This window comes from Poecilia reticulata, chromosome 10 (assembly GCF_904066995.2).
Source record: "Poecilia reticulata chromosome 10, P_reticulata-male-v2, whole genome shotgun sequence".
Lineage (NCBI taxonomy): Eukaryota > Metazoa > Chordata > Actinopteri > Cyprinodontiformes > Poeciliidae > Poecilia > Poecilia reticulata.
Genome location: NC_088839.1, coordinates 16028473 through 16049428, shown reverse-complemented (window position 1 = coordinate 16049428; position 20956 = coordinate 16028473). Strand labels below are relative to the sequence as shown.

At 37.6% G+C, this 20956-nt stretch overlaps 1 protein-coding gene across 1 annotated transcript; it reads left to right on the top strand.

Annotated features, from left to right (window-relative positions):
• Positions 1-8532: 8532 nt before the first annotated feature.
• LOC103471287 (uncharacterized) lies at positions 8533-17865 on the top strand. Its single transcript, XM_081612029.1, has 9 exons — positions 8533-9240; positions 10422-10742; positions 10947-11054; positions 11194-11316; positions 15674-16003; positions 16204-16461; positions 16560-16664; positions 16825-16926; positions 17020-17865. The coding sequence occupies exons 1-9, from the start codon at positions 9192-9194 to the stop codon at positions 17208-17210; spliced, it is 1587 nt and encodes a 528-aa protein (XP_081468155.1). The 5' UTR covers positions 8533-9191; the 3' UTR covers positions 17211-17865.
• Positions 17866-20956: the final 3091 nt, after the last annotated feature.

The window sequence follows — 20956 nt, the reverse complement described above, 5'->3', positions numbered from 1 at the left end:
TTGTAGAGTATAACTAATAACTTTCCTTTTGTGGCTAAATGAATATAATGAACAACTTTTATATCATTTGTGTGCTCTAAAAACAACAATGTAAAAGAAACAAAACTTTTTTTTTTTTTCTTACAGAACGGACAAACGTCAGTTGTTCCTGTTAATTCAGGAGCTGCAAGAAGAGAGGAGCAGATCCAGTAGAGATTAATGATTAGGATTTGTGTTCAGTGTGATATTATTTACCAACTATCTTGTAGCTTATTAGCATGGGTGGTTAACATAAAACCTAAAGATAAAATGTACACTTGTGACTTATAAAGTAACAATTTCACTGGTTGTTGTCTGTTTTTCTTTCTTGTTAAAACTCTGACATGTTAAACAAAAGTTGGAGGATGGTTGTGGGAGGATCGGTTCAGCATGAGGTTCTGATTGCTTCTTAATGTGACTTTTACTACGAGACTTTATAGAACTCCAGTTGTGTCCATTAATAAAGATACAAAAAAAAGAAGGCAGCAAATATACATGTTGGTTCCACAGGGTCTCCCTGAAAATATAGATCAAATCAGACATTACAGGGTAAAAGTAATTTGAACAGGGGGAAGCATATAAAAAGTCAAGTCAATGACATGATTCAATCTGCATTTTAACTCAGATAACTTAACTTTTTTTTTTTTACTGACTTAATACATTTTAATTTCTGCACTGTTAAGTAGAATGGAAATGACTTTTTTGTAAATTGTCTCGAGATTACCTATTGTAAATTAGTAATATAAATCAACTGAATTGTTTTAAGAAAGGTTACAATTGCCCAACGGACTGGACCGTTGGTATGGACATACCATAGCCTGGTGTCTGAGCAGGTATAGGTCACCCTTACGATAATAAGACTGTTGTCAGAAACCGTGATGTTAAGTTTGACTTGCGAAGCAATTTTCTAAGACACTAGTCATAATATCCTGTTCAACATAATTCTCAGTAAACAGAGTATTAAAAGTCTAAAAACGAGCATAAGAATCACCATAAAGTCATGAGAAAATGCTTGTGAAAACATTCTTGCTCCTGAATCTGGCTCAGGAAAATTGCAATTTGAAAAAAAAAAAAAAAATTCAGCTAAAGTGGTGGTGCTTTAAGGTACAGAGTGACACAACCAAGTGTGGGGTAGATGGAGAGGAGTTAAGCAAGGCTGTAGTAGCGCTGTTACCAACTTGGTACTTTATTGTTAACTGTACATATATATTTTATTTTATTTTATTTTATTATGTCAGTTTTGGTCCTCCATATAAATATAAATATATAAAAATAAATATATAAAGAATAATATATCAAAATATGTATTTATGCTTTATTTTTAGCAGAAAAAAAAAAAAAAAAATATATATATATATATATACACACACACACACACACACACACACACACACACACACAACAAATAATAAGATAAATATATAAATAAGATAAATAAAAATAAAGATATAAAAAAATTTTATATATATATATATATATATATATATATATATATATATATATATATATATATATATATATATATATATATATATATATACTGCTCAAAAAATAAAGGGAACACTTAAGTGTTCCCTTTATTTCTTTGAGCAGTATATATCAGGCTGCACAGCTGGTGGCATGGCTGGTTCCTGAACGCCATCCTATTTTTGTCCGTCCGCCGCAGTCTTCTCGCCTTCGTCCGCCGCAGTCTTCTCGCCTCCGTCCGCCGCAGTCCATCCGCCGCAGTCGACCTCCATCCGACTGCGACAGATGGAGGTCCTGAACGCCATCCTGTTTTTCTCCGTCCGCCGCAGTCTTTTCGCCTCTGTCCGCCGCAGTCTTCTCGCCTCCGTCCGCCGCAGTCTTCTCTCCTTCGTCCGCCGCAGTCTTCTCTCCTTCGTCCGCCGCAGTCTTCTCGCCGCAGTCCATCCGCCGCAGTCCATCCGCCGCAGTTTTCTCGCCTCCTGCCGCCGCAGTCTTCTCGCCTCCGTCCGCCGCAGTCTTCTCTCCTCCGTCCGCCGCAGTCTTCTCGCCGCAGTCCATCCGCCGCAGTCTTCTCGCCTCGGTCCGCCGCAGTCTTCTCGCCTCCGTCCGCCGCCTCCGGTCGCTGTTCACCTGCGCTGCCTGGACTTGGTGTTTTTGTCATGGGTCCACTATGTCAACCTCATGACCTACAAACCGCAATTTTTGACGATCTGTCCAAGTCATTCTCCATGGGCTCTGGGAACTTCCTCCACACCCGAGTTTCTCCCTTAGCGACCACCCGAGCTGCATGCTAGTTGGACTGCCAGTATCCATCAGGTGCTTCCAGGGTGTCAGTCCAAAAAGACCTGATAGTTCTCTATCTTTGGTTTGAGAGCATCCCTCCCTTCTGGTGCCTACGAGCTGATTTTAGGGTCGTCCCCAAAACAGGCACAGAAGATCTTGTGGCCACATCTCCGATAAGCCGCATTGACAATGGAGTTGGGGGCATGTTCTATCCACTTTCTCCAAAATGTGTTCAAGTTCTTCCAGAGGTGAAATTTGAAGCTCTGTTTCACAGATGACTCTGCCAGGATCCTCACAACACTTTTGGGCCTCTCTGGTTTGACTGGAAGTTGACTGATGATTGGGGAGGATACCAACCAGGGAGTGGTCAGTGGACAGCTCTGCCCGTCTTCACCCAAGAGTCCAAGACATACAACCACAGATCAGATGGGAAACAACAAAGTCTACCATAGAAATGTGGCCATGGTGTCCTTGTGCTATGAGCACAAATGGACACCCGTATGCTTGAACAAGGTGTACATTATGGACAGTCCATGACGAGCACAGAAGTCACATAACAGTACACTACTCGGGTTTAGATCAGGGTGGCCGATCCTCTCAACCACAAGCCTCCAGGTCTCACTGTGAGTGCCCATGTGAGTGTTGAAATCCCCCAGCAGAACAAGAAGTCTGTTGGAGGGACACTCTCCAGCACCCCTCCAACAGCTCCACAAAAGGTGCCCAATGCGAACTGCTACTTGTTGGCTTTTCTCCTTGGTAGGAGATTAGCCAACCTACTGCCTTGCTGGCGAAACCACTCGGAAACTCGTGACCTTAAATTTCCGGCATTTCTGCTTTCAGAAGGGACGTCCTCAAAAGAAACATCCACTTCTTCAACATCATTGCTTTCATGATGTTGTGGCTCAATCTGAACATGTTCTGAGCTTTCTTCAGAATCCATTTCTTCTGAGGTTGAACACTCAGAAATTCTCTCTAAAGGTGGCACGTAATTCTCCAAATTTAAATATCCCCGGATGGATGATCTCCTAGAGGAAACAACCCTCCTGTAATAATTTTTGAAGAATTCAATGTCATCTTCTGTGAGAATTCCTGAAGAAGATGGTTTTTCTGAAGAATGCTCAGAAACTTCTTCAAAATGTGCCACAACATTATCAGCAGCTGTGTCAGAAGAAGGGATTTCCTTTGAGGCGACGTCCGTATCTGCAGCGTCCATGCCATCAAAATGGTCTGCGTAATTCTGAACTCCGTCTTCTGAGTTTCCATCAACAGAAGACGCCTCTTCTACCAATGGATCCTCATAGACTGGTTCTAAATTTATCGCATCTTCCTGGCCGTCACAGCTCGTTTCAACGGCCAGGTCCATTTTGTCAAGGGGAACATCGACACTTGTACAGACATCAGTGTCTGCATCCCCTGGACAAGTTTCCAAGTGGAGTCCACAGATGTTTTCCAAAGCCACAGGAGCTTCATCACTAAAAGTTTCCAAACTTGTCAAGACACCTGAAGTGCCACTGACAAGGTTGGCAGAAGCGTCCATGTCACTTTGGTCTTCATCTGCGTCCCCAGGGCGTGTTTCTAAGTCCAGTTCAAATCTGGACACCGTGGCAAAAGCCACAGTGTCTTCAGGGGTAAAATCAGGTAAAGGTGTCAATACCCCTGAAGCGGCACTGACACGGTTGGTGGAAGCGTCCATGTCATCTTTTTCTTCATCTGTGTCCTCAGAGCAAGTTTCCCAATTCATTGCACAGATGGTCTCCAAAGCCACGGCCTCTTCAGGGGTGAAACTTGTCAATCTCGTCACGACACCTGAAATGGCGCTGGCGATGTTGGCGGAAACGTCCGTGTGGCTTTGGTCCTCTGGAATTAACTCCTCAAACCCAAAATATCTCCACCTGATATCCTCGTCTCGGTCTTCAACAACTTCTTCCTTATGTTGTCCTAGAAGTTTTTCCACTCCTTTAGAGGCTAAGTAGCCCAGGCCCCAACCGATCGATAGCATCATTTTTAAGTTGAAATGGTGTGAAATTCTCTTTACGTGGATCCTAAGGCAGCTGGAGAGCAAACTGAAAATTCTTGTATTCCAAATGATAATAATAATCTTTTGAACCTTTATGACATCATAGATGAGAACATTGGTGGCATGATGATGTCAAACAACCTGTGTCAGGTTCTTGTTTGTTTTAGTTGCTATGGAAACACAAGGAGCTATGTGTAAGGTGGGACTACTGTCAATAAAAAATGCATGGTAGACATTTAAATCTGTGAATGCAAGTCAATAAATGTGCATAAATTTAAGTTTTGTATTTGTCCTGTTTTTCAACTCATACATACGTGTAAAAATCAAAGATTTTACCTATGACAATACCCATAAACGAACAAATTAGTACAAGTGTTTTATAGAATATTTTTCTAGAAGTGAAACACATCAGTCACATTTAGAAACTGTCTCTAAGCCTCTGCTGGATCTATTTTGAACCGTCAGTGAGGAGGATCCCCTTAAACAGATCATATCTTGCCTTAATTGCTTGTTTTGTTCATAAGGAAAATATTTAACATCTAACAATTAGATTTTTATTTACATTTGAATCAGTGACAAGAATGATGCACCAAGCAGATAAGCCAAATAATTTTATGTTTAATCTCACCTTCTTTATTTATTTTTGTACCTTTTCTCATTCTCTAACATCTCAGCCTCTTCACTGTGTGTTTATGAATCGCCCCTTTGTGAGATCTCCTGTTTACTCTTAGCACCGCAGCATAAAGTGACAGTCTACCCAAAACATTTTGCTTCTTTGATTGCATTGCAGGACCAGTTAATGTTGTTCTGTCAGTTTAGTTGAGTTTTGTTGCCCTCTCCTAGTCATTTTTGAGTAAATGAGTGTTTTTCCCCTGTTGCGTTATTAAGCATGTTGTGATAACCCCCCCCACCACCACCACCATAAAAGTAGCAGGGAGAACCTGATACCACAGTTATGAATATATCCCCATTCATTTCCATGAAGCCATCTCATTTGGAACAAACAGCAAATACCTGCAGCGATACTACAGCTGGGTTGATGTAAATATCCATACAGGTCAGCGTGTGTCCAGTTTGAGTGAAAAGAGGTGCGTGGGATCTGTGCTGAGGTAAACTCAATCCAGCTACAGCAACACGCAGAGGCAACACACAGAGGCAACGAGCAAAGGCAACGCACAGAGGCAACACACAGAGGCAAAACGCAGAGGCAACGCACAGAGGCAACGAGCAGAGGCAACGCACAGAGGCAACGCGCAGAGGCAACGCCCAGAGGCAACGCACAGAGGCAACGCACAGAGGCAACGCGCAGAGGCAACGCGCAGAGGCAACACACAGAGGCAACGAGCAGAGGCAACGCACAGAGGCAACGCGCAGAGGCAACGCACAGAGGCAACGCACAGAGGCAACGAGCAGAGGCAACACGCACAGGCAAAACGCCGCAGATTCAGTTTGATAAATATTTACATAGAGCATTATTCAATAAATTGATAGAAATCTAAGTGCTCACATCAAAACATCAAATCTAAATAAATAGAAATTGTACTAAATATTTTAATACAGACTGATGGTTGACACTGATCATTTATAAGTTTTTAGTAGTGAAACCTTAACAACTACAGGTGTACTATATTTTGTTAGTGAACACATTTAAGCATGTAAGATAACAGATGGAAGGAAAGAATCATTAGTATCAAAAAACAAACAACGTATAAGTCAGAGACAAAAGCTGTACGTAATTTTAAAGGTAACAAAATGTTGGAGCAACTCTTGGAGCGTGGTGGTGCAGTGTAAAAACTTTAAACTTTGGGGAAAACTGAAAGATAAATATGAGCAGTAGCCTCACGTGGGCCTGTTTAGTCCCTGTCATATTTTTAAGAAATAAATTTACAGATGAGGAACTTTTACTGAAATGTTTCACACTAGCAAGTGTTGAAGAAAAAAAATCTATAAGTTTCAACCAACCTTTACTATTTTGGAGAAAGCATGAAGCACTGAGAAGATCAGTGTTGATTCAACAGCTGGAAAAAGACTGAAGCAAGGTAGAATTGACAATGATGCGAGGACAAATCCTGGAAAGGCAGTGATGTTAGAGTTTGTCTTTCACTGCAGAAAACTAAAATTTACATTTGAGTAGCCTCATGTAGGCCTGTTTACTACTTGCCACATATCTTTAAGAAATACAATTACAGATGAAGAACTTTTACTGAAATGTATCACACTAGCAGGTGTTACAGAAAGGTATCTATAGAGTTTAAAATTTAAGTGACTATTTTCGGAACGGATGAAGGAAATTACAAACTCAGTCAGTACTGACTAGTCGTGCTACCTTAAATATTGCTGTCTGACATATCCTGTGGGTTTCTCATGCTTGAGCACACACACACACGCACACGCACGCACACACACACACACACACGCACACACACACACACACACACACACCCCCACACACACACACACACACACACACGCACACACGCACCAGCAAAGGCTCTCCCCGTAACCCAGGGGTGTCAAACTCCAGTCCTGAAGGGCCGCTGTCCTGCAGTTTTTAGATGTGCCACAGGTACAAAACACCTGAATCAAATGGCTTAATTACCTCCTCAGTTCTCCAAAGCCTTGCTAATGACCTAATTATTCTATTCAGGTGTGGTGCAGCAGAGGCACTTCTAAAAGTTGCAGGACACCAGCCCTCGAGGACTGGAGTTTGACACCCCTGCCGTAACCCCATTCTTTAATGATAGATACACGCGCACGCAGACCCAACAAGAAGACAATCTGTTTAAAACCTGAGATAGTTACAACATTCCTAATCTAAATCTTGTTGTTTTCCTTCCGAGGGTATCCCTCATACCTAGCTAAAAGTCTGTTGTCCAAAAACAAATAACGCACCATAAGCTAAATATTGCAGTAAAACAGTTAAACTGTTGTTGTCCTTCAGAGGTTTCTACCTGCTCTTATGCAGGTACAAATACTTTGGTGTGCTGGACAGAGGTCAGTCCCTCTTACCAGACTATAAGTCTGTTGTCTAACACCAAATAACGCACCGCAAGCTAAATATTGTAGTAAAACAGTTAAACTGTTGTTTTCCTTCAGAGGTAGTCTAACATCAAATAATGCATTGTAAGTTATTGTCAGAAGGAATGTCTGACGTATCCTGTGGGTTTCTCATGCTTGAGGACACGCACGCACGCACATGCAGCAAGACTCCCCGGCCCCATTCTTTAATGACAGATACACACGCACGCACACGCAGCATGACAATCTGTTTAAAACCTGAGATAGTTACATTATTCCTAATCTAATTCAACATGGTTTAGAATATAGTATATTTATTTATTCACTTACAAGTAAATGATTCCTATTGGTTAATTCAAAGAGTTCGGGAGGAGTTAACAGTGAGCAGATAGTCACAGAGGGAAGTCAGGAGGTTACAAAGTTCCCGTATGATTAAAGTCTTTGTTCGTGGGGGAATTTCCGGTCACAGGAAGGGGGGAGGGGTTTAATATCAATTAATCCTTCAAAATCCGATTAAAATTTGACTGAAGGGTATCGGAGGCCACAGGGTCACAAACGTCCTATGGGGGGAGGGGAGGAGGTCAGAAAGTTTCCATAGGGGAAGGTCACAAGGTCACAAACGTCCTATGGGGGGAGGGGGGAGGTTACAAAGTTTCCATAGGGGAAGGTCACGAGGTCACAAACTTTCCATGGGGGAAGGTCAGGAGGTCACAAACGTCCTATGGGGGGAGGGGCAGGGGGGATGGGGTAATTAAAGGGGGCGGGCTTTGATAACATTTAATCCATCAAACTCGGATTAAAATTTGACAGAAGGTGGTATATATAGTCTCTCTTGCAGTGCTGAAGTCAAGAATCTCTATTTTAGAGTACAAAATACTGTTACAACTACCTCAGCCATCTATTGTTTACTTAATTGCTCTCCAATCAGATGCAGATGCAACTCAGAAGAAATATACATTAAATACATTTGAAACATTCATTCCAGCAGCTGTTTAAATATAAAATATGTACAGGTCATTCAGTCTGCATTGCTTGTATGCAGAGCAATATTTTCTTTTGTGTTTCTTTGAGCATCTTTAAGATTAAATTATGTTTTTGATACTTTTTCAGAGGTAATCGATCTTTTCCTGTAAGCTTATCTTACAAAAACTTTGAGTTTGTTTCTTTTTGATTTTTCCCAAACTCCTTTCTTTTATTTAAACTAAAATTTGTATGAGGACATAGAAACTCATGGAAATTTGTAATTTCTAAGCAGAGTGATGACAGGAATGAGGAACAGAGGAGGATAACATTGAAGGCTGAACTTATAGTTCATGTTTTGTTGAATTGACATTATTCTGCTGCGTCACAACTGCAATTGTTTTCTTAATATTTCGGGATCAAGGAGCCATTTGCAAATAATGCAAAGTGCCAATGTTTATGACAGCAGTCATAAACATAAAGACTTCTTCATGTTCATGACAGATGTTATGTCATGTTTATGACAGTGTTTATGTCAGTCTTACCCCTTTAAATAAAGTGTTACCAAGCTTTCTTTACTTTTTCAGCTAAAATTATCTAAAACACCTGGTTTATTAAAACGTCTCTTTTCATGAAGCTGGTAATATTTGTGGGTTTGGTTCTGTTTTAGGGTTTTTAAGGCCAGCCCTTTTTGCTTTTTTAGTCCTGAGCTGATGCAGCTGGTTGTGTAAGGTTTATGTGTCAGTTTCCCTTAAGTAACGTCTTCATGTGATGATATGTTCACTTCCCTTTTCACCGCTATGTAGTGGGGATATTAAGCCTATCTTCCGATTGTTCATCTTATTCTGAGTGATCATGGTCGTCAGAGCATGATAAATATTTTCTTAGCACTTCCTGACAGCTGCTGTTTCAACAGATGTAAAAGGACATGGCAGCCAGCGTTGGACTGCTGTTTCTGCTCATAGGAGTCTCTTATGGTGAGTTATTATTATTACACGTGGAATAACCAGAATTTTATTTACAACATAGCAATGTTTTTAGTTTTTTTTTTGTATCTGGTGACCTTAATTAAAAATAAGCCTAATTTTACATTTGTTGGTGTTTCTTGGCAGTTCAGGTGTTATGCCGTCTGCGACTTTTGTTTTTACTGAAAGGAGTAAAGTTCTGATCTGACTATGTCCTTCTAGTTTTGCTTTTTCTTTTCTTCTTCATTCTTCCTTTTTTTATTAGAAGCTTTAAAAAAAAATTTTCTACAGAACAATCTTGAGCTGTAAAATAACTTTTAAAAGCTCTTGAAATGATTTGAAAAACAAGAGTCTTCATAATCTCAGTCTCAAAATGTTATAGAGCAAATTATCGTTTTACAACCTCATCAAAATGTGGCATAGATGTGAATTTTATTTACTCCTAACTAAAACTTTAAACTAAAATTTATTTCATTGATAATTTCTAAGAGTTTTTGAATATAACCAGGGAGTTATGTTGAGATACAGACAATTAAACTATTTAAAGAGATCAATAGTCACTATTGTGTGATTTTAATGTTTATTAATGTTTATTAAAATCACACAATAATGTAATTTTGTGTTATATTTTGTATTATGTGTTTTTACACAGTAGTGTCCTTGTTAAAATAACACAATAGTGTTAAATGTACCCAGATTTTAATGTCTAGGTACAAGTAATGTATCAGTAATCAGTTGGTAACAAAGTTCTAGATATTTTGAACAAAGTCACAAAAGTTGTGTCAGGATTAACGGACCAGAACACCACAAAACTAGCAAGTCATACAGTTTAAAAGAAAATTATCCCTGACACTTTGCAAATGTACGTAAACTTTTAAATTCAAAGAAATGTACAAAAAAAATGTCTAAAATAGAAAACAAAAAGATTTTCACTAATTTTGCGGACATTTAGAAATAGTTTTTTGTAGCTAAATGTCTGTATCCACTTTGTGACAGTGAAAATCTTCAAAACAAAGTTTGCGTGTTTTATGACTTGTAAGAGCAAAATGTAATGAAGGCTTTATCTGTGTTTTTACAAAGTAGTTTTTAATTTAAACAATTGTGTTATTTGAAATCTTTTTTTATTTTTAAAACAAAGCTCAGATATATTTTGTTTAAACTGCATTACACTTTTTCATTATTCTATTATTCAGGTAATAAAATGTTCTGTGATGGCAGACAGGAGGGAGCTCAGTGTTTTCAACCCTGGGGAGCAACTGTGTTTTTTCATCTGATGGATGAGGCCTCAGAAAAAACAAGATTCCAATGGACAAAAGAAACAACAATAGTACTAATTTGGAGAAGCAATGGACTCGTGACAAACACATTAGAGAGCAGATCTGAATTTATCTCCAGCAATGGGACATTTAGGATCAGCAACCTTAGGCGCAGTGATGGCGGTGAATACACACTTAAACTTTTTGATTCTGAGGGAAAAGCAACAGGAGAACGGACTCTGCAATTGTACATTGAAGGTAAAGTCTGCCATAGAAATTCAAATTGGTAAATTTATACAAAACTGAATTGGTAAATTCTTGATAATCTGCATATTTGAAATTATTTGTATAATTCTTCCATTCATAACCTATGTGAACCTAAAAACAACTGCATTGAAGCAGAACTGACTGGCGTTTTCTTATTATTTTCCACTCTACTAACTTTCTTTGTATTTGAAACAGGCCAGTCCCCACTAAGAGTTGGAGCAATCTCTGCTCTGCTTTTGTTTTCTATCTATGTCGTCTGTGTAATCGTCATCTGTGCTCAGAGGAAAAAGCAAAATGGAAAAGGTACTAATTAAAGCTTATTTCCAACTATTGCAACGTAAACGTTTGTAGGGGAGAAATTGTCAAAACTCTAGTTAGAAGAATATTTGGCAAAATATCTGTTTATATCACTGTTGAGTGACTAAATCTTGCTTTTCTACAGGAGAAGAACTCCCTGCTGACTTAACCTATGCTGACGTCAGGGTGGTGCAACAGCAAGAGAGGAAGCCAGGGAAGCAAAACATGGAGGAAGAGGTGGAGTACAGCCAAATAAAGATTGCAGGATGATTCCAGTCAAATTAGACTGAAGAAATGAGACAATATGCAGATGAAATGAACTGTTGTCTGCTTTGGTAAAGACTGCAGCACTCATTGCAGATCCACAGAGAAGATGACGATGTGGACCCCTGAAGATGTTTTACTCATCTTTAGTCATTGTAACTTTTAAGAAACCATATTTGGTAGCAATGCAAAAACAACTGCTTGTTTATTTTAATTGCAATATTTGTCCATGACTGTAATGTTAAATTTGATAAACAAGTTTCGACAAATTGGCAACCACTCAACCCATTAAATTGCAAAAAAAAAAAGTTAAGAGGCAAATGCGCTGGAGTCCAAAGAAGGACATGTTTTTAGTCTTCATATTTTCTGCAGCAACTCCCTACGCAAGTAAAAAACAAAATAAAAGTTGTCAATGGTGAAACAAAAAAATGCTGTGTACTTAAAAAAGAAAATCACCTTAACTATTGATGCAACTGCATACATTTCCCATATGAAAATTCATAGCATCATATCATTGGTCAACAATTAAACAAAACTGAATATTTGAACAAAATTCAAAAGCAGTGATGGTTCAGAAAGTGAGAAAAACAAATGACATCTTACAAAAAGTGGTAATAAAACTGACTTAATGAACTGGGAGGTGGATGATTAGTGATATGATAAAGAGATGAAATATTACTGATGACTTTCTTTTGTGAGGGAGGATGAATGACTAATAAAGAGACATAAGGAGTTTGAATTACTGCACAGTTAGGCGGATGTCCATTTTTAACTCAATTTGCAGTGATGCTTTAATCTTTCCAATTTCGGATAATGGATCGGCTCTGCTGTGTGAGATGTTCAACATGTTGGATCTTCTCCACAACTTGACCTGACCTGTTTGCTGTCTGTTGGTCTTCATGATGGCGTTTGCTCTCCAATAGGACAGAACTATTCCTACTGAGATTGGTTCACACACTGCACACTCTACTTAGTCAAATTAAGGTAATCTTGAATGCCCTGGAATAAAAAAAAAAGCTTTCAGAGATTATGAGTCTAAATAGAAATACATTAATCACTTTCAGGATTTTAATTGTAAAAAAATAATAATCATACAATTAAATGCATAATTATTAATACTCATGGCCAAAAGATTTTAAAAATTTGTATTAAACCAAGAAGTTGAATACAGATCAGACTTTGCACTTTTCAAAACAGCACAATATAAAAACCAGTTTTGAAAAATGATGTGCTAATTACTTTCCTATCAAAATTGATCTACAGCCTTCACAATAATCTTGGAATAAATAATTTAATTTGGTTATTTGCCTTTAGTGACAAGCTGCTTTCCATCACCCTAATCTTAATCTCCCTCCACAGAAAAAAAAAAAAAAACATGTCGGAAAATAAATTAACGATTCAATTAAAGTTGCTATTGCTCAACAATATAGATCTTTTCTTCCTGTTCCCAAATGTATTGTACTTTGTTCTGGTCTATCACACAAAATATAAATTAGACACATTTAAATACATAATTTGCAGTTGAAAAAAAAAACTGTGGGAAGGCTTGTCCAAGACACTGTAAAAATTAACTCGCTTGGTCAGGGTAGGAAATATGCTATGAGCATCACTAAAATTTGAAGACAGTTCAGTAAAAAAAAATTCATATCTGTAACCTAAAGTATTCCAGCAATTTACTTGTTTTAATATAACGTATGTTATCACATTATAAAAAATTATATCCATAAAATAGTTTTTCTCTACAACAAAGTAAACTGGGAGAAAAGTAAAATCGAACCTGAGAAACAGTACCTTTTGTCTAACAGCAGAGGGAAACCTAACAATAAATAACCTAAGTACTTGAATGTAAATAGTCTGTTTTGCTTGCAGTTTCATTTTATCAATCAATCAATCAATCAATCAATCAATCAATCAATCAATCAATCAATCAATCAATCAATCAATCAATCAATCAATCAATCAATCAATCAATCAATCAATCAAATTTTATTTGTATAGCACATTTCAGCAGCAAGGCATTTCAAGGTGCTTTACTAATTAAAGAAAAAATAAAAACAGCATGTGACATTGAATAAACATTAAGAAAGAGAAAGAGATTTTGAAAAAGAAAAAAGATTAAAAAAGATAAAAACATACTTTTGTTACGCAATTTAAGCGCCTGTGGTCGCCAGACTCCGCTGTCCGTTTAACACGGGTTATCCAGGCCCCGTCGCCTAACAGGACAAGGTCTCCAACCTTGCAGCACCAGGCTTCGTCCACCAGTCACACAAATGTTTGCGCTAGGACTTCGCCGTCCTACACGGATTTTTGTGTACTGCTCAAATCAACGTATTTGTAAGCCATCAATTTAAATGTGTGAAAACCTTTTTTCAGTAAAAAAGAAAAAGGTAGAAAAAATTACAAAAGTAACTTTATACCATCCCAGACCTGTAAAGGGGCTGTCACTCACAGACTTGATTGTCGTAGCTCTTGCATGATTGGTTGCTTCATAAAGTATTAGTCATAGTTAGACACAAAGTGAGATTTGAAAGAGAACACCTTGTAAGAAAAGGAAATAGCTGGTTAGACCCAAAGAAAAAGATGGTATTCAGTGCAAACCTTTGAGTTTTCTCTCTCTCGCTCACTTCCTGTTCCCACTTATCCTTTTCAGGGATCTGCTGGTTAAGGTAACTTTGCCAGCTGTCCTAGAGCATACATCCTGGACGGACAGGCACTTCAGGCAGTAGTTGCCTGTCTAGGTAGTTACTGACAGGCAAGACGCACAAGACAGCAAACAAGTAAAAAGATACTTACACATTCTTACCCAAATGCTCTCTCAATGCTTTTTTTTATAGCACCTCTAAAGTGTTGCAATTCTGTTATGTTGTTTCTGCTCACTTTTTGAACAGAGCAGGACATAACTTTGTTAGATGTACTAAAAACTCTTTGCTTTTAAATGCCCTTTGGGTTTCCTGCCTTGCAGAGCATTTTTGGGAGGTTTTCTGTCTAAGTGTTGCATTTAAGATTGAACTTTTACTGGTCTCTGCAGTTTTGAGGAACAAAAATAAGTTGCCCACGCTTCCTTCATTTCCATAAAAAACACCCAACAAGCATCAATTTCTAATAATAATTTATATGGTTTAATTGCAGTCAGTGCAAGTAGTTTGAAGAACCATCCAGATCACAACAAACAGTCACAAACTGTGTTGTTTAAACATTGCAGGGAACGTTTAAACGTTCCCTGCAAGTTACTTTTATTTAAACTAAAAAAAAAAAACTAAAAAAAACGTTACAATCTTAAAACCGTGAGAATGATTGACTTTTATACTTTTTGTATGTTGCAATGTGTCATACAGATAACCTAATCCTTATCCACCATCTGTTTGGTCTCTAGAGTCTCTCCTGCCTGTGCTTCATTTAGAAAGCAGGTTTGTGTATTGCTCTTGCCAAGTTAACCAGTTTTTAATTTCATCATCATCAAATACACATATGGCACATGTTCCAGAATTGTATTTATAAAAAGTCTTAAAAACCACTTGTTTTTCCCCTCTGTTACGGTCACTGATCCCAAGTAAGTGCTAATTTGTGTTACACTAACAAATTAAAGTTTATATGGTGATGCTTTTCTGTCATTACAAAATAGAAATTAAATTTTTGGTTTTTACCACTAAAAAGTAATACAACCTGGTTGGAGGAAGGTGTTCCGTCTTTTAGTCTAGAGGTGACCAAGTTATCATCACTTCCTTTTTTCATGTCAGTACAAGCATCTTTTTTTTCTCAGGCTCATTCGTAACACGACATTTTACACAGTTCACTGTTGAACAATGGGGCCTGGAAACTGCTCTACAGTCATTGAGGCTGTTGCTGGATTACTGGTGTTGCTACTTTGCATGTCATATGGTGAGTTAGTATTTTGTTTTTTATGGCAGTTTTAAAATGCTGCGTTTCATTTGACTTCAGTCTGATACAGATGGGAACATTATTTAAGAGTGTGAATGTCTATGGATAGAAAGTAAGACTGTCTTGATAACACTAAGTGTAACACATAATACATGTTTGGCTTGGTGGTATTTTTAATACTTCATAGAAAAGTTTTGTAGCATTGTCTGTTTCAGTTGAGTATCACAACTCCTTTGAAAAAAGCACAAGATTGGTCCTATAATTGTTTTTTTTCCATATAAAGGAATTAACTGAGTGAGTTGTTCTGTTTAAGGAAACTACACCTAAATGAAGAAAACAAATAAGAAACAGGAATGTGACATAGAGTAAGGCAAAGGTTTCAGGAAGCAGGAAGTGATGCTTATTTGAATACAAAAACAAGCAATCGGCTCTTTAAGTAAGAACAAAAGCATAACTATTATTTTGCCTTTTTGTCTTTTAAGCCTCTGCTGGAGTAGAAACTTGCTGTGATGGCAGACAGAATGGAACTCTGTGTTTTGGACCTCTGGGAGGAACTGTGTGTGTCAAACTGGTGGACAGCGTCTCAGAATCGCAGAGTTATCAAATAAAACATACAGCGTCAATAATCCTCAAGATAAGAAAGAATGAAGTTCTTTTGGATCCCATTTCAAACGAATATCACTTGATTCCTACTAATGGTACATTTAGTATCAGAAATCTCAAGATGACTCATAGTGGTAAATATGTTCTGGAAATCTTTGATTCTGATGGAAAGATAAAAGAACATCGAACATTTAATTTGTCTCTTGAAGGTGAGTCAAGTTTTTTCTACAGCTAAATAAAGTCATAAGAACTTATCCAATAGTTTTAAAAACATATTTCATTCTTATATTTTACTGAGACACATACTGTATCCCTCATTCAACAGGGAGCTTGATTCTACCACTAATGCCTTTTCTGCTCTTCATTGCAAATTAAATATTTTCTAAATTGGTTGTAATTTCTCCTTCAGCTCCTGTGACCTCTGTCCAGCTGTTCGCTGAGTGTTTGTCCCAAGGACAGGTGAATGTGTCCTGTCTCTCTGAAGGAGGGAACAATCCTCAATACAGCTGGACTCTAAATGAAAATAAACCATCAAGCCGTGAGCTCCTCTCTGGAAATGCTGAGTCTAACACCATCGTCCTGAGACCAAACATTGCAGGTCGCCTGGTTTGCTCAGTCAGGACTAACGTCAGTTCTCTTCTCAAAGAGAAAATCACATCTATCTGTCGTGAGTGGGAAATTCCTGGACAAAAATAGATTATTTAAAACTAATAACTCTGATCACCATGTAAATAATATTTTTTGTTTGCTTCTTTTTGAATACAGACTTTGTGAACTGCACTTCAAATGGTGTACACATATCTAAGTGGGTGTTTAAAGAAAATAACACTCTGTGTGTTGAACCTTTACCAGAGACACATAATGTTATGGGTAAGATGGCAGATTTAGAAACACAACTGAGTCTATGTTGGTATTTAATGAAGTGAAAACCTCTGTTGTAGAGAATTTAATAATGTATTTGTTTCTTTAATTAGAAATATTTATGATTACCTTTCTTAAAAATCTTTTTTCTTTCTTCACTTTTAAACAGCGCTATTGCCAATAATAACTGGTGCACTTGGAGCTCTGTTAATCATCCTAGTTGTCAGTATAGGAATTTTCTGTGTGAAGAGGAAAAAGCCAAACTACAAAGGTACCATTTATCTGAATTTGCTAAGTTCTCATAAGCAAACATGAAGCTTATAATTATGTTTATCTTGTTCCTCTCCTTGCTGCTCTTCTTCAGAAGAAAATAATTATGACCAAAATCAGACCAGTGCTGATCAGGCGAGGAGGCGACAGGAGCTGAGCAGAGATACCCCAGTGGAGTACGGCAAAGTTAAAAAGCAACCTCGGCGGTTTGATGATGTGACATATGGAAATATGGACAACAGTGTGTATGGAAATGTGGATGACAGTATCTACGCAAACCTCTGAAAAAAAACCTATGTAAGGAGTTTAGGAAGTTTACAGTGACTGCAAAACGACAACATAAACAAGGAGAATGGGAAGCAATCTCTAACCATCCATCCATCCATATTTGAAGGTTTGCTGTCTGATTCTCAGTGTTTATGCATATTTGTGTGCTGTCTTATGCATTAAAATGTTTTGTTCCTCATCTCTCTTCCCGTTATTGGTTACTGTGAAACAAATCTTTTTAGAACTATGAATGCAACAAACATGAATAACTAAGGAACTTTGCTACTGCTCTGTTTCATTTGCTTTCTTTATTACGTGCATCCATTAGTTTTAAGATCACTCGTGCTTTTTTGTTCTGTGCCTGGATTTATTTTCAGCTCTGACTTGTGGTCTTTAATTATATTTATGTAGAGTTCAGTTCCTGCTTAAATTTAAGTCCTGTTTCTCCAGTATCTGAACTTTATTGTCACCTTTTGCTTCAGCTTCCTCAGCATGTTACTGTCACGGCTGACTGATTCTGCTATCAGACTCATTTCACTCTGGTAATCATATGCCTCAGTATTTAACTCTATCTCTTCCCATCATTTCCTGTTGCTATGCACCTGTTTGGTTTTCTCATGTTATGTAAGGTTTTTCTTTTTTTTTTTTCATTAAACTTCCACTAAGCCATTCACATTCCTTTGTCCTGCTGTCTTTTGGGTCTTCAACAAACACGACAGTGAGGTGTCTTCAAGTGTTATTTGCCAAAAAAATGTCAGATAGGTTAGTTGGTCTCTCAAAAAAACCTTAACGTGTGTGTGTTGGGGGGGCGCATGTGTGTGTGCATGAATGATTTTTGCTGCATTTATATTTGTGCTGCTCTGAAATATATTGGAAACCTGTCTGGGATCTACCACACCTTCTACCCAACCCTGCATGAAAAGCAGGCACAGACATGGATGCAAGTTTGTAACAATGTGTTTTAATGTTACGAGTTTGAAATACTGAAATGTAAAAAAAACTCATTAAGCTTGTTATATAACAATTGTCAAAAAGTTATGTTTTCAAAATGCTTGGCTTTCATGAACTCGATGATTTTTACAAGAAGTTTTCATGACTTGTTTGTGTCTCTGCCGGTCTTGCAATGGGCCCGTCTGTAATGGATACTGCTTATCACACAGTGACAGTGACAGTGACAGTAGTGTTGAGTACAGGCCTTGTGTAACTCTTGAGCATGCAAAGGAAGTAGAAAGCTGATGAACTGACAAGGCCCATTTTTAAAACTCTATTTTAATTTGTCATGCTGACTCAGGAAAAGACATTACTAAATAGGAACCTAACCTTTGACAAGTATAAATATATAAATAAATTACTTCTCTACAACCTAAGTATTTTTGTTTAAGGTGGGTAAAGTACTTCAGTAACTGGGGGACAACATGTAATATGGTAAGGTAACATACAAACAATGAGCAGCTGTGAGAGGAAACTAGGAAGGCAAGTGAACATGAAAGGATCTGAGGAGAAAGTAAACACTGACCAACTGATATAGTTGGCAATAAATATTTGAATGACCTCTTCAGCATCCATTCAAGTCTGCCAAATTACTGGAAACTAATTTGGCAAATCAGGAGCAGGGTTACATGTAAAAGCTACAGTAGCTCTAGTTGGAGATGTTGACCCCTGATCTGAAATGCTTGCCCTTAAGTATGAGTACGTGCATGAATGGTTGTGTGTCTTTGTGTTGCACTATGATGGACTGACAGCCTGTCATTATTTATAATAATAATAATAAAAATAATTTTAGATATAATGTCCTTTTTAAGTAATTGAGATCTCAAAGGGCACAATTGGTGGAACAGGAATCAAACCAGCAGCCACCCTCCGTCACCACCATTGCCCCATCAATTTATTTCAGCATCCAAATTAGTCTCTACTCTAGTAGAGACTATTCTTTATGGGATCAAAATCACAAACAATACAATAAAATCATGCTTTTGCAAACATTACACAAAAGACAAAATAGAATACCTTAACATGAACAAAATAAAAACACAAAAATTAAAATCAACCATCTCAACAACTGTGACATTTTACAATCATTACAAAAGGACACAAAAACAAGATCAAAACACAAAACAGCAGCAATCTTCATTCATTATCTATTATAGATCGTTAAGACATTTTTTTAGTATTCAGCAATAATGTAGTTACAAATGGCAGCATGTTCCAGTGAGAAATTGTTCTGTACACAGATGTTCTTTTTGAGTGTCAGTTTGAGGCAGAGGCAATATCAAAGTAACAATAGAGGCTTGTTTAGTATTAAAAGCACATCTATTGTAGGTGGGTAACCTCTGTGAGGAAAGGCTAAATGATTTATGTGACGTCCATATTTTGTGTAAGGAAAGAAGAAGACTGCATGTTAATCTGTCGCAGACTTTCACCCACGATGGGGATTGATGCATAAACTTTACAGTCATTGTAAAATGAGATCCAAGTCCTGCAGCTTTATTTTGAACTACCTGCACATTATGAAGATGTTTTTGAAACACTTGACCAAATACCTGAAGAATATTCAAATTGACAAAGAAAGACAAAGAAAGTACTGGTGTACCCTGCCTCTCACCCAGTGATCGCTGGAGAGAGGCACTGGGCTCCCTACAGGCTAGTTTTTTACACGTCATCCATCACTGATTGAACCAAGATGTTTGAAACAATAAACATTAGAATCTGTTATGAACTCCAAACTGTCAAATGTTTTGTTTTGACTTTTTGTTAGAAAAAAAATCAGCCTAAAAACTAATTTTCTCATAATGTTTGGCCAAAAACAAAACACATGTTGGAGCAAGGTTTCCCTCTGCTGGCCAATAGAGACAAACACACTTATTCTCGTCTCTGTGTGCTCCGATACGGCTAACACGCCTCCATGAGGCCAGAGATGACATAGCATGTATTGATTCATTGATTTGTAAATTTTCATTATGAATATTAAGTGGTCATATTAATTGCAACAATGTAGACTTCAATTACAGCCTTTATGTTAATCAGCACTTGTTGTTTTGGAGATGTCTGCAGGTTTGTTGACAAATGGATGTAACACTTGTACTGATCTAATGGTTGTGGTTAGATTCTGACTAAAGGAGGTTAGATATAAATGTTTCTCTGATCAACTTAAGAAACATCAATGTGTTTCAGGTATACAGAGAAGGTTTCAAGTATTTCCATAAATAAAAGCATTAATAATTAAATGCCAATGAATAAAAACACTTTCATGACAGCAGCTGAATACATTCACTGTTAAAATTAAACAACCACTAGACATTTTGATCAGTCAATCATAATTTGATTTAAAAACAGCGAGTATTTTATTTATTTATTCAATAGCATAATGATAACTATCTTAGTTTCAGGAGTTCTAGAGCACAAAACTAGTTATAGTTTTTACCCTTTCTCAAATCAAATCATTTACACCTTTGAACCACATAAGATGGATAATTGACAGATTCATCCTAATGTTGAATAACATTTCTTCAAGTTGTTTTTGCTGCAGTTATTTTGCGAGGATTTGTAGTATGTCTTGCTGAACCAGGTTCTCATTCTGGGGGTTTGGCAGGAAATATTTTGTGTGGATTTAATCCATGAGGTTTCACTTTGATTGCTCTACAGTCAAAGTCTGTTTGTGTGTCGTATGCTTGGGTGTAATTGTGTTGTGAGCTATCAGAAACATCAACAACCTTGCTGTTTGGTTATGATGTCAGTTTACTACACATGAGCTATAAAATAAGTAG